The sequence below is a fragment of the Mustela lutreola genome, chromosome 5, assembly GCF_030435805.1.
Source record: "Mustela lutreola isolate mMusLut2 chromosome 5, mMusLut2.pri, whole genome shotgun sequence".
In the NCBI taxonomy this organism is placed as follows: Eukaryota; Metazoa; Chordata; class Mammalia; order Carnivora; family Mustelidae; genus Mustela; species Mustela lutreola.
The window spans coordinates 29,545,432-29,559,379 of record NC_081294.1 but is presented as its reverse complement, the minus strand read 5'-3'; the positions used below and the strand labels follow the sequence as shown (position 1 = coordinate 29,559,379).

The window sequence follows — 13,948 nt, the reverse complement described above, 5'->3', positions numbered from 1 at the left end:
TCCCGACAAAGGGTACCATTTCATGCATTTTCATCAAATGTGGAACCAAGTACACTGTCAGCACTGTAAAAATGCTCTGTATCTTCCCTTAACCAAAGTGAATTAACCTACTATCCAACACCTAATTTTATTCTTCCAAACACCTCATTTTATTATTCTACTTTCAGTTACCAATTTTTGGATAGCCGTTTCTGAAAAGCTTCTCCACATGTATGCAATATTTGTCTAGGTAAGAGCAAACTACCCAAAAGTACCATCTCTCATCTGGGCTCATTCACACAAATTGCAGAGTCAAAGGAATATAATTTGGCACATATAAATCTCAGAGCCAATCATTATAGCAATCACTTAACTTAAAGAAATGAGACTTAAAATAAAACGTAAAGGAAATAAAATTACCGTAAATATAAGCTAGAATAAATGTTTTCTCATCGTAAATATAAGCTAGAATAAATGTTTTCTCATCATGAAACTTAAACCTTGCTAAATGTTTTTGTTACTCTAACTTACAAAACAATTCACTAGCTTACCAATTTCATGTAAATCTAAATTCAAAATATTTAATGCCAAAATACTAGGAAATTTAAAAAAATATGAACATTTTAAGTACATTAATTACATTTCTCCATTAAATATTTAGGGACGTAACTATTATGTACTAAGCTCTACTAGGCTTATACTTACAGTATAAATGTGAAAACAAGGTTCTTATCCTCAATATGTGAAAAATATTAGGAGAAAATTTATAGTATTCCTTAAAGCGTTACAGATATAAAGGCAGGGAACAATTATTATGTCCAGACAGTTTTTCAAAAAAATCCCTAGAAAAAGTAAAATATGTGTGAGGCCTTAAAAGATAAGGTAGGATTTAACCAGGTAGGAAGACCATTTCAGGTACACATACACACACAACTCTTTAAGCTTTTCTAATTTCTAAAATCTCTGGGACAGGTTTTCTTTTCAGGATCACTTAAAATCATATTCAAATCCTATTTTAAGGGGCGCCTGGGTGGCTCAGTGGGTTGGGCCTCTGCCTTCGGCTCAGGTCATGATCCCAGGGTCCTGGGATCGAGCCCCACATCGGGCTCTCTGCTCAGCAGGGAGCCTGCTTCCCTCTCTCTCTCTGCCTGCCTCTCTGCCTACTTGTGATCTCTCTCTGTCAAATAAATAAATAAATAAATCTTCAAATCCTATTTTAACCGTTTTTTCAAAGATGTTGTTTCCTATCCTACCATAGACAAGGCTCATAAATCCATCTAAAGCACAGGTATACCTAGGGACACCTGGGTGGCTCAGTCAGTTAAGCCTCTGTCTTTGCTCAGGTCAGGATCTTAGGGTCCTGGGATTGAGCCCTGGGTAGGCGGGGGGGGGGGGGGGGGGGAAGCCCCCCCCAGTCCCTACTAAGCAGGATTCTACTTCTCCCACTCCCTCTGCCCCTCCCCCTTGCATGCACTCACTCGTGTGCTCTTTCTCCCTAATAATTTTTAACAAATACACGCACACCCAAAATAAGCATTTGAATAAATTTTTCTTCTCCATTTATCTCCTCATAGTATTATAGCTTTAAAAAGAACCTATGTCTTTCATATGTCCTAGACATACTTCCTAGAGCTTTCAGAAAAATAAAACACTTTAGAGGCCCCTGGGTGGCTCAGTTAAGCATCTGCCTTCAGCTCAGGCCATGATGCCAGAGTCCCAGAATTAAGTCCTGTTTCAGGCTCCCTGCTCAGTGGAGAGCCTGTTTCTCCCTCTGCCCCTCACCCCACTCATGCTCCCTTGTGCTCTTTCTCTCTCAAATAAATAATAAAATCTTAAAAAAAAAAAACACCAGAAAATCAAAATACTTTAAAAAAACCACTTACACAATTATTTCCTGACATTTAAAATGATGCATACTTTATTAGGGATTTATAGTAATTCATCCTTTCTATGAGAGCATTTACCAACGAAAACAGTTCATATTCATATACACAGACAAACTTGCTATTAAAAGGGACCATGGGGCGGGAAGGGGAGGGATGATTCACAGTTCTTATTTTCCGCAAGCCTAATGTCATGCCCTCAGAAAGACTCCAAAACAATCACGAGATACAGAATGCACATATCTCCATTTTTGAACTTTCAAGAAAAACAAGTGAAACTTTGGATTCATGTGTTTAGATCGGGGTAAAAACCAGTGGTCCAAGTCCAAGAATATAATACTAAATCAAGAAAGTTCAACATGGGCGCCTGGGTGGCTCAGTCGGGTGAGCAACTGCCTTTGGCTCAGGTCATGATCCTGGAGTCACAGGATCGAGTCCCACTTTGGGCTCCCAGCTCCACAGAAGTCTGCTTCTCCCTCTGACCTTCCACCTTCTCATGTTTTCTCTTACTCACTCACGCTCTCAAAATAAATTTTAAAAATCTTAAAAAAAAAAAAAAGAAAGAAAGTTCAATATATTTAATTCATCCACAAATATCACAGGAGAACTTGGTCTTCCGATGATTTTTCAAATTTTAAAAATCTAGTAACTGTTCATTATAATTCCCCTTATGTGCTAAATGCACACATGCTTTGCTAAGAAAAAATGTAGGCGTGAAAAGTAATTGTTTTCAAAGTACTTTACTGTTTAAAGGGTACTATGCCACAAGATGGGGTCGGGAGGAAGACAAACCATAAGAGACTCAAAATCTCACAAAACAAACTGAGGGTTTGCAGGGTAGGGAGAGGGTGGTTGGTTTATGGACATTGGGGAGGGTATGTGCTATGGTGAGTGCTGTGAAGTGTATAAACCTGGCGACTCACAGACCTGTACCCGTGGGGCTAATAATACATTATATGTTAATAAAAAAGAAAAAAAGAAAATAGTAGGATGTGCAGCTGACCCTCAAACCCAGGTCCTTCAACTCCAAATCCCAAGTTCTATAAAACGGGTGAGACCATTTTAAAACATTCTCCAAAAAAGCAGAATTTATTTTTTAGAAGGCAGTATTAGAGTTCTAAATTCAATCTTCTCAAGTATATATTGAGAACTTATCCTGCAAGGCATGGTACAGGGAACTATAAAACTTACTTAGGTGAACAGACAGTCTCTGTTCCAAGTGTTTTGTTATCACAAGCTGAAAGAGGTTAAATACAAGAGAGCTATACTCTAAGAGTATAAGCACTAACTAAAAAGCGTAAATTTTAAAATTAAGTGGTTAAAGAATGTATAAATATGCCTCAAGTAGTAGCATGTCTTTGCATTTTGTCTGATGATATTATTTAATATTTTTAAGTGTGGTAGAGGTATTTCAGTTAAGTTTTTTTAAAGGATCACTATCTCTTAAAGACACATACTAATGTATTCATGGGTGAAATAATGTGTCTCAGCTTTGTAACAAAATAATCTGACAGGGGAAGAAAATGGAAATAACACCAGCTGTGCATTATTATAGTTCTTAAATCTGTGTGATAGGAGTTCATTACTATACTTTTGTATGTGTTTGAAACATGTTATTAATGACAGTTCTTTCTAAAAAATAGTAGGTTGGCTTCTCACCACAAAAAAAAAAACTTATTCTTCCAAAGACCGAAAAATTTCACAACAAGCGCATTTTCCAAATATTAGCTATTACTGCTATATAGTTTATCATTTTAAAACCAAAAAGGACAATTGCCAGGATAGTCACTTAAATTTTTCCAGAAGTCCTGTCTCTGATTTCTAGCCCCTTTTGCGCTATCAAGATACATCCATCTTTTCAGTGAAAGAATGATCTGAGTCTTATCCAAAGAAAGCAATGGAAGGGCACCAGGGTGGCTCAGTCCGTTAAGCATCTGCCTTCCACTCAGGTCATGATACCAGGGTCTTGGGATTGAGTCCCACATTGGGCTCTCTACTCAGTGGGGAGTCTGCATCTCCTTCTCCCTCTGCCTTCCACTCTCCCCACTCGTGCGCTTTCTCTTATGTAAATCTCCTATCTGGTGGCTCAGTTGATTAGGCGACTGCCTTTGGCTCACGTCATGATCCTGGAGTCCGGCATTAGGCTCCCTGCTTGGCATGGAGTCTGCTTCACTCTCTGACCCTCCCTCTTCTCATACTCTCTCTCTCTCTTTCTCATTCTCTCTCTCAAATAAAGAAATAAAATATTTTGAAAAATTGAAAATTAAATAAAATCTTTTAAAAAAAACAAAGATCAAAAAAACAAGAAAGCAGTAGAGGAGTCAGTCTACTTGGAAGACCCTAAGGTGGTACCCAGAATTGCCGACCACCTGCTATCACACCAGACAGTCTGGAAATTAAGGCCTTCATTACATGTCTGATACAACTTATTAGTGCAAGGGTTCAACAGGAGCAGCCACATTCACTGTATGTCTCAATTTTCTATACTGTCTGAGTCAACAGTCAGTGGTGTACACAGCTCTCAGAGCCACCTCTCGCCCAGCCTTCCAAATACTGGTTCCGCTGTAAGCAGGAAAAGAAAAAAATGAAGTGAAAATCAGATACAGGTGGAAGGAGAGGTAATAAAGAAACTGTTATTTTGATTCTTATAAATTAATTTAGAATCCCTGTTTGTTCATAGCAGAATTGCCTTCAAAAAGATTTTTAGCATTCAGACTTTCTTATCCTACTTAGATGCAACTTTTACCATGCTAAAATAATAATAATAATAATAACCTCTGCTTCCAAAGGAACCAGCACATTTGGTCTTTTAACTGCTCTGAATTTTTTTTCAGCCTAATAGTAACTGTCAACATACTTGTGTAAGGCATATACAACATTTATACCAATTAAAGAGCCATAACTGAACTTCTTACCCAATGTTTTCCGACTTCTTTCCACAGCTGTTCTTCGCGTTTGTTCAAACATTGCTTCCAAATCAAATGTGCGAGCTTTTTTTCCTAAACAGAAATAAGTAGCAAACTGTGATCTTCTTGCATTAAGCTGGCCAAACATTAGGTAATCCATAAACACTTATTAAACAGTTGATATTCATTTAGTCTGTTTAATTTATAGCATGGCTATAAGAAAAATACCTAGGAAGAAAGAGTTTACTTCCCAGGAAAATTTTAATGACAGTCTCATCATTAATAGGTCGAATTTCCCATCCTCCTTTAATATACCTGGACTCTACCCCTGAAATCTACAACACTGGTCATAGGCAGAATGGAGAATGTTCATACCCTAATCTCTGGAACCCGGGAATATGTTACATTACAGGACAAAAAAGACTTTGTAGATCTAATTAAGGTTATGGACTTCAAAACAGATTATCCTAGTTGGCCCTGTCTAATCACAGATGACCCTACAAGCAAAGAAGCAGAACAGATGCAGCTAAAGTCAGAGAGATGTGAAGTGTGAGACGGACTGGAAATACTAGCTGGAGTTTTCAGATGACGACAGTAATGCAAGCACCTTAAGAAGCGGAGATTCCGGGGCGCCTGGGTGGCTCAGTGGGTTAAGCCGCTGCCTTTGGCTCAGGTCAAGATCTCGGGGTCCTGGGATCGGGCCCCGCATCGGGCTCTCTGCTCGGCGGGGAGCCTGCTTCCCTCTCTCTCTCTGCCTGCCTCTCTGCCTACTTATGATCTCTCTGTCACATAAATAAATAAAAACTAAAAAAAAAAAAAAAAAAAAAAAGAAGCGGAGATTCCCACCTGACAGCAATTAAGGAAACAGAGGCCTCATCCCTAAAACCACAAGAAACTAAATTCTGACAACAATGTGAATGGGCTTGGAAGCAATATTATATTTGTTTTCACTGCCTTTTAAAAAAAAAAAATAATGTAGGGGCGCCTGGGTGGCTCAGTGGGTTAGGCCGCTGCCTTCGGCTCGGGTCATGGTCTCAGAGTCCTGGGATCGAGTCCCGCATCGGGCTCTCTGCTCAGCGGAGAGCCTGCTTTACTCTCTCTCTCTCTGCCTGCCTCTCCATCTACTTGTGATTTCTCTCTGTCAAATAAACAAATAAAAAAAAAAAATCTTTAAAAAAAAAAAAAAAAAAAAAATAATGTTATTAAAATAATAATGTTAGTAAGAATATGGTAAAAATGTCATTCTTACATAATACTGACTTTGGTATAAAATGAAACAATCTTTCTGAAGGGCATTATGACAAAATGTATCAATTAATTTTAAAGATTTTATTTATTTATCTGACAGATAGAGATCACAAATAGGCGAGAGGCAGACAGAGAGAGAGGAGGAAGCTGGCTCCCTGCTGAGCAGAGAGCCCAATGCAGGGCTGGATCCCAGGACCCTGGGATCATGACCTGAGCCAAAGGCAGATGCTTTAACCCACTGAGCCACCCAAGCGCCCTGTATCAATTAATTTTAAAAGATATATACCCAGGAGCACCTAGGTGGCTTAGTCAGTTAAGCATAGGACTCTTGATCTCAGTGTCATGAGTTCAAGCCCCAGGTTGGGTTCCACACTGGCTGGGAAGCCTGCTTAAAAAATAAATTTAAAAAATAAATAAATAAATAAATTTTTAAAAATTAAAAAATAAAAAAAGATATATATCCAATGTTTTTGGTTACTTTTTAATATATTTTTATTATAGTCCCTTCTTTAGAAATTTATCCTATGGAAATTCTTCTTTATAAAAAGAAAGTTTTATTCATAAAGATATTCTTTTTAGTATTAGTAATAGAAGTTAGAATTAGAAACTATGTAGGCCAAAATTATGACACTTCTATTAAATGTACTATCCAGCCATTAAAAATGTTTTGGGGGGCGCCTGGGTGGCTCAGTGGGTTACGCCGCTGCCTTCGGCTCAGGTCATGATCTCAGAATCCTGGGATCGAGTCTCGCATCAGGCTCTCTGCTTGGCGGGGAGCCTGCTTCCCTCTCTCTCTCTCTCTGCCTGCCTCTCCATCTACCTGTGATTTCTCTCTGTCAAATAAATAAATAAAATCTTTAAAAAAAAAAAATGTTTTGGAAGAGCACGTTATAATATGGAAAATCCTCAAAGTATTAAGAATTAAAATACATAATTAAGAATAACATAAAATTGTACATACATATGATCTTAACTTTCTTGATAAATATACAACAGGGAAGAATAGAAAAATAACTTCTAAGTCTTGATTTCTAGATCATGCAATTAAGGATTTTACTTCTTCCTTATTTGTTTTTCAGATTTTCTGCTATTAATTTGTGTTACTTTTGAAATTAGGGAGGAAACTATTTTAAAGAACTGAAACAAAATTAAATAGTATAGGGACACCTGGGTGGCTCAGTCGGTTAAGCATCTGCCTTCACCTCAGTTCATAATCCCATGGTCCCAGGATGGAGCCCAGCCTCGGGTTCCTTATTCTGCAGGGAGCCTGCTTCTTCCTCTGCCTGCCACTCCCCCTGCTTGTGTGCTTGCTCACTCTCTCTTTCTCTCTCTGGCAAATAAATAAAATCATTTTTAAAGACCGACAAAACGAAATACTATAGTAATACATAACTATATAGTATATTTGCAAACCCGACCAGCTATGGGTAAAAATGTGGCAGAAGACATTACCATAATAAATGGGCATATGAACACCAACAAGAGACCTGGAAATAACAGCCTGATATTTGTTCCATCCAGGACCCAAGAGAAATGGGAAGAAGATTTACATTTGTTTCTTACAAGCAGGATGTTTTCAACAGATGACTACATCTCTGTTTGAAATGTTCTTCTTTATCTCACAGCAAGACTCTACAGAGAGACTGAAGTGACAATTCCAGGGAAGAAAGGCTTTAATCTAAAAGGATTTAGTAACTCATAATTATCACTCAATGCACCACTTGTTGCCAGAAAGGCCATCTCACTGCAGACCACAGTCAATGGTTAGCTCTCAGCCTCAGGACACAAAAAGACAACTCCCTCCACGAACCAACACCTCCACAGCATAGGTCACAAAGCTATCTTTCCCACAAGCCTTCCCATAAGCGTCACCTTAGCGGGTCCCAACAGTCAAGCAAGAATTAGCGGATGGGAAAGAGACTACGGAGAAATGGCAAGGCATACACTAGAGCGCAAGTAACCAGGGCTTGGTGCAGCGGAGCGTGCGGACCAGAGGTGCCAGCTGGGTCTCCTCTCTCAACCTGCCGGTCTTAAAAGCCCTGCAAAAGGAGACGGGGCTAAGCGTTAAGACGGTCACTCACCGAACCCCGTGAAGCCCATGGTGACCGCCAGCTGCGGATCCGGTCCGGACGCGTCTGAGCCTGTCACTGGGGCAAGAGGAGGAGGAGACCTCGTTAGTGCGGCGACCCCGGCGACCCCTAGCCCTCCCCGCCCTGCCTGGCATCGCCCCCACGGAACCTACCTTCGCTGGGCCCCGGGCGCTCCATGGCAAGCCGCCCGCCGCAGATCTAGCCACAGCCACAGCACAAACACCTGCGGAAGACTCGAGGCAAAACCAACAGGAAGTATCGCCTTGGAGAGACGCCGCGGCGAAGGCCAAGAGCGTCGCCTTCCGCGAGGGGATGGCGGTCCCCGGAGCTGCGCCGCCCTACCGGGTTGGCGGGGCATAAGCGCCGCCGAGATCACCTACTTACTCCACCCACTGGCTGGAAACATTACGTAGTTTGTGTCAGCACCCTTATCTTTTTCTCTTTCTACCTCCCTCCCTCCGTCCCTCCCTCCCTTCTTTTTTTCCCTACATTTTGTTCAGTTATTATATATGATTGGTATAATAAGCATTTAGAAAAAGAAAGAGTATACAGGTCCTACAAGCAACAAGTAAATCCCGTGGATACCCACCCTTAGGCAGTATTTCTCAGTCTCCGCTGCGTATTAGTATCCCCTGGGGAGGTGTTTTGTTTTGTCTTCCCTTGATTTGTTTTGTATTGAAGTACAGTTGACACAATGCTACATTAGTTTCAGACATTCAACATAGTGATTCAACAAGTCTATATATTATGCCCATGAGGGGAGCTACTATTTATCACCATACTACACTATTACAATACCCTGACTGGATCCCCTATCCTGTACCTTTTATACCCAGGACCAATTCATTCCAGGACTGGAAGGAAGCCTATGTCTTCCCTCTCCCTTGCCCCTATTTTGCCCATCCTCCTCCCTCTGGCAACCATCAGTTTGTTCTCTGTATTTATGGGTCTGTTTCTTCCTTTTGAGTGTGTGTGTGTGTGTGTGTGTGTGTGTGTGTGTGTGCTTAGACTCTACATATCAGTAAAATTATATGATCTTTGTCTTTCTCTGACTTATTTCACTTTGAAGAAGCCTCCCTGGGTCCATCCACGTTGTTGCAGATGTCAAGATCTCATACATTTTTGTGAACACCCTTTATTTTTAAGATGCATTTACTGCCAAGCTGACACAGTCCTCACAGAATTCTGAAGAAAAACCAAAAAACTCCCTCTTAGCATTTTGTCCTTTTCTATGAGGAAATGCTCACAGTTATCCACCCTTTGAGTATATTTTAAGGAAAAAAAAAATAGTATTTACTACATGACTAAAAAGTACACAGAAGCCTGTGTAGCTAAGATTGGCAAAAATGCGCTAAGGGCATTTGGCTTATTTGGTTAAGTGCCTGAATCTTGATCTCAGCTCAGGTCTTGATCTCAGGATCATGAGTTCAAGCCCTGTGTTGGGCTCCATGCTGGGAGTGGAGCCTACTTTAAAAAAAAAAAAAAAAAAATTCTCTAGGGGCGCCTGGGTGACTCGGTTAAGTGTCTGCCTTCAGCTCAGGTCATGATCTCAGGGTCCTGGGATGGAGTCCTGGATGGGGCTCCCTTGCCCAGCAGGCAGTCGGCTTCTCCCTCTCCTTCTGCCTCTGCCCCTACACCTGCTTGTGCACAGTCTCTCTCAAATAAATAAAATCTTTTTAAAAATAGATAAATACAATAAATGCTCTAAATCTTGTATTCTTAGCCCAAGCCTCCCTCTGGCTATCAGTCATGATTGCTTATAGAGTTTCCCAGTCCACAGCAAGGGTTTCCAAAGCACTTTAACATATTTATTATATCTTTACTTCATATTTGATTCTAATTTCTTTACAACACAACTCCTTACCTGTGCTAAAAACTAATGGCGTATTAATCTTTATATTTCTAAATTCTAGCAAAGCCATATATAGTCCTAATAAATGTTGCTGAATAAAAGTATTTTCATAGAGTTACTCATTAGACTAACTACTACACATTAGTGTCCAATCTCAAATTATGCTTTAGTACGCACCCTAAATGATAACTATCACGTCTACTATCACTTCCATTGTTCTTAAAATGCAAATGATTCACATGGCCCCCAAAGCCTTTCCAACCTCATCATGTTCTATTTTCCACTATGCCAGTCTTCTTTCAGCTCAATAAGCAGCCTCAGAGAATATCATGTCTGGAAAACTCTGACTCTTCACCAGTCTCCATGCCCTTTATTGAATCCTACTCAACCTTCAGAACTCACTTGATTTTTTTTTTGAAGACTTTATTTATTTTTTTGACAGAGAAAGAGACAACGAGAGAGAGAACACAAGCAAGGCGAATGGGAGAGGGAGAAGCAGGCTTCCAGCTGAGCAGGGAGCCTGATGTAGGGCTCAATCCTAGGACCCTGGGATCATGACTTCAGCCGAAGTCAGATGCTTAAGGACTGAGCCACACAGGTGCCCCTAATGAGGATACTTTTAAAAAACCCTAAATACCTAGTAAGGCTAGTCTACTTAAATAGGGAGCTACTTGAGCAGTGGTTCTCAAAGTGTGGATTTCTGTGTGGATTCCTGTAAAGGGGTGCATGAGATCAAAATTATTTTCATAATGGGGCACCTGGGTGGCCCAGTGGGTTAAGCCTCTGCTCAGGTCATGGCCTCAGGGTCCTGGGATCGAGCCTGCTTCCCCCTTTCCCTCTGCCTGCCTCTCTACCTACTTGTGATCTATCTCTCTCTCTCTCTCTCTCTGCCAAATAAAATCTTTTAAAAAATTATTTTCATAATAATACTAAGACATTTGCTTTTTTCATGCTATTGCCATTTGCACTTACAATGCAGAAGCAATAGTGGGTAAAACTGCCTCAGCATAAATTAAGGCAGTTACAAGCAAATTGTTGTAGTAGTTCTTGTATTCCTGTTACATTCCCACTTTAAACACAAATGAATGAAATGAGTTTGTCACTTCAAGGAAAATAACTCACTATACTTGCTACTAACGGAAATTTGAGCTTTTAAGATAAAATTAGACTCCTGAGAAACTTACCAAGATTGTATCAAGGTTGTATCAACAACCATAAGCCTGACAACTTCTTAATATTTGAAAATTTTGTTAAAGATTTTTCTTTTTTTTCTATTAGTTAATGAAATGTGTCAACATTTGGAAGTTCTGTATAACTTAGAGAACCAATATTTCCCAAATGACCAACACATAAAGTTACAGAATCATGCATGGATAGAAGGTCCAAAATATTAGACAAGTGGTTTTTAATTTAACAATTTCAAAAAAATTCACTGATGGTTTCAAATTCCACATCATAACTAACTTTTAAGAAGCTATACTACTTGGGGTAGCGTGCATGGGTGGCTCAGCAAGTTAAGCGGCTGCCTTTGGCTCAGGTCATGATTCCAGGTTCCTGGGATTGAGCTCCACATCAGGCTCCCTGTTCAACGAGGAGCCTGCTTCCCCATCTCCCTTTCCCCCTCAACTCGTGAGCTCTCATTCTCTCTCAAATAAGTAAGTTTTTCAATTTTTTAAAAAGAAAAACTATACCATTTGGGATGCCTGGATGGCTTAGTTGGCCAACTGAGTGGCCAACTCTTAGTTTCAATTCAGGTCTTGATCATGAGTTCAACCTCTGTGTTGGGCTCTACTCTGGGAGTAGAGCCCACTTAAAAAACAAAACAAAACAAAACTATACCGCTTGTCAAGTTTTGGTAATCTATCAGAGAATAACATTCACAACTATCTAAAAAGGTCATTAAAATACTTCTCCCTTTCCCATCACAAAACTGTGAGAGGCCCACTTTTCTTCGTATATTTCAAGTAAACAGATCACAACATACCACAAATGCAGATATGAAAATCTAGCTATCTTACCTGTCTTATTAAGCCAGACATTTAAGAGATTTGGAAAAATGAAAAATAATTCATTCTTCTAATATCTACTTTTAGAAACTATAGTGGTTTTCCATAAAATTTGTGTCATTTAATTAAAATGAATTTTTAAATTAAATTTAAAATGGATTATATTAAATTAAAATGGATTAGGCTTATTCTTTTATTTTTAAAAAGATTTTACTTACTTAAACGACACAGAAAAAGACAAAGCACAAGCAGGGGAAGCAGCAGGCTGAGGGAGAAGCAGGCTCTCTGCTGATCAAGGAGCAGGGAGTCCAACATGGGACTTGATCCCAGGACCCTAGGATCATGACCTGAGCTAAAGGAGTCACTTAACTACAGAGCCACCCAGGTGCCGCAAGGCTTATTGTTTTAAATGACTTTTTAAATTTCTTGTTTTTAGGAGATATTAGCAATTATTAACAAATACAACCCACACAAAACAAAAACTCTTTGTAATCCTTAATAAAAGTCTCAAGAGTTTCTGAGAAAAAAGTTTTAAAATCACTGGTTAAGGAAGACTTCACACTTCTCCTGTAAAGGGCTAGATGGTAAGTATTTTAGGCTTTGGGGCCCTGTGGTCTGTGTAACAATTACTCAACTCAACAGCTGTAGCTCGAAAGCAACCGTAGGCAATATACAAATGAACAGAAGTCCTTGGACTTGGGCCCCTGGGAATATTATTGGAGTGCAGGAACATTAGACCACTATTGCCAGATCATCCAATTTGTGGAATTAAAAAGTCTCAGTCATATGTTTTATCTTAAATTAAAACAAACAAACCCTGCTCCAAACCATCAGTTTTCAATCTGTGTTCTCCCAAATAAAAGAAAGTTGATGGCTGGAGAACCATCTGCCGATTTATTCACCAATAATACAAATCTAATTTTTCCTGATATATTTACTATGAAGTTTTAAGTTATACCTATAGATCTGTAACATCTCAGAAATTTAATATTCAGAAATTCAGTCAACCCCTCATTTGAGGAAGCAAAATATAATTCAAGTAGCAAAGACCATAGTTTAGCAAAGACTATAGTTTTTTATCCTGGGCATGGGGCACAAGAGCACCTGGCTCAAGGGGTCCCAAACACACAAGGTTCAGCACTCATCACTGAAAAATCAAAAAGCAGAGAAACAAGTGGTGATGAAGCAAGAAAGGAATTCATTTGAGTGAGGCCAACACTGCGAAGAAGCAGACTAGTGTTTCAAAGACTGTTTCCAAACTGCTGAAAATACTCCTAGGTTTATATAAGGAAAATGGGGGACAAAGTTCCGTAAATTTCAGTAAGTGGGCAGTAGAAGTCAGATCCATCATTATCTTGGGGGTCAACTACAGGCAGGTTTTGCTGGCTCAGGGCAGTCCTAATTGTTTGAGGGGGTACTTTCGGTTCCCATCACAGGATGCTTTGCCAGCAGAATCTTTGGCCTGAGTTAAAAGACAAGCTGGAAAGAAAAACCTAATCAATTAGAAAGTTTGAGATCAAAATGGAGGTAGCTGAAGTCCTCTTTCAGTTTAGCTTGTTAATAAGGGGTAATTCAGTTACTGATTAGCTGAACTATTAAGAATGTAAGCAGATGGGGCTCCTGGGTGGCTCAGTGGGTTAAGCCACTGCCTTCGGCTCAGGTCATGGTCTCAGGGTCCTGGGATCGAGTCCCGCATCGGGCTCTCTGCTCAGCAGGGAGCCTGCTTCCTCCTCTCTCTCTCTCTGCCTGCCTCTCCTTCTACTTGTGATCTCTCTCTGACAAATAAATAAATAAAATCTTAAAAAAAAAAAAAAAGAATGTAAGCAGATGAAGCTTAAGTGTGGTTCTAAATGAACGCTAAATAAGGACAAATCTAGTATTTCTAAATGAGGAATGCACTTTGAAAGAGTGCTTTGATTTGTCTTCTATGTGAAATGAAGCCTATCTTCCTTCTTCTTGCTCATCTTATCCTCCTACTGCAATT

The 13,948-nt window shown here is 39.7% G+C and overlaps 1 protein-coding gene across 2 annotated transcripts in view; it reads right to left on the bottom strand.

Moving 5' to 3' along the window:
- WDR70 (WD repeat domain 70) overlaps positions 1–8,403 on the bottom strand; it is a 293,941-nt gene extending 285,538 nt beyond the window's left edge. The window contains exons 1-3 of one of the 2 annotated variants that reach the window (XM_059173825.1): positions 8,259–8,403; positions 8,098–8,163; positions 4,778–4,861 (exon numbers count right to left, since the gene is read on the bottom strand). In XM_059173825.1, the coding sequence (XP_059029808.1) occupies positions 4,778–4,861; positions 8,098–8,163; positions 8,259–8,283 (175 nt within the window). In that variant the 5' untranslated portion in view covers positions 8,284–8,403. Of the gene's footprint in view, positions 1–4,777; positions 4,862–8,097; positions 8,164–8,258 lie in introns of those variants that run through there. The other variant, XM_059173827.1, reaches the window with a different exon arrangement.
- Between the last annotated feature and the right edge of the window lie 5,545 nt (positions 8,404–13,948).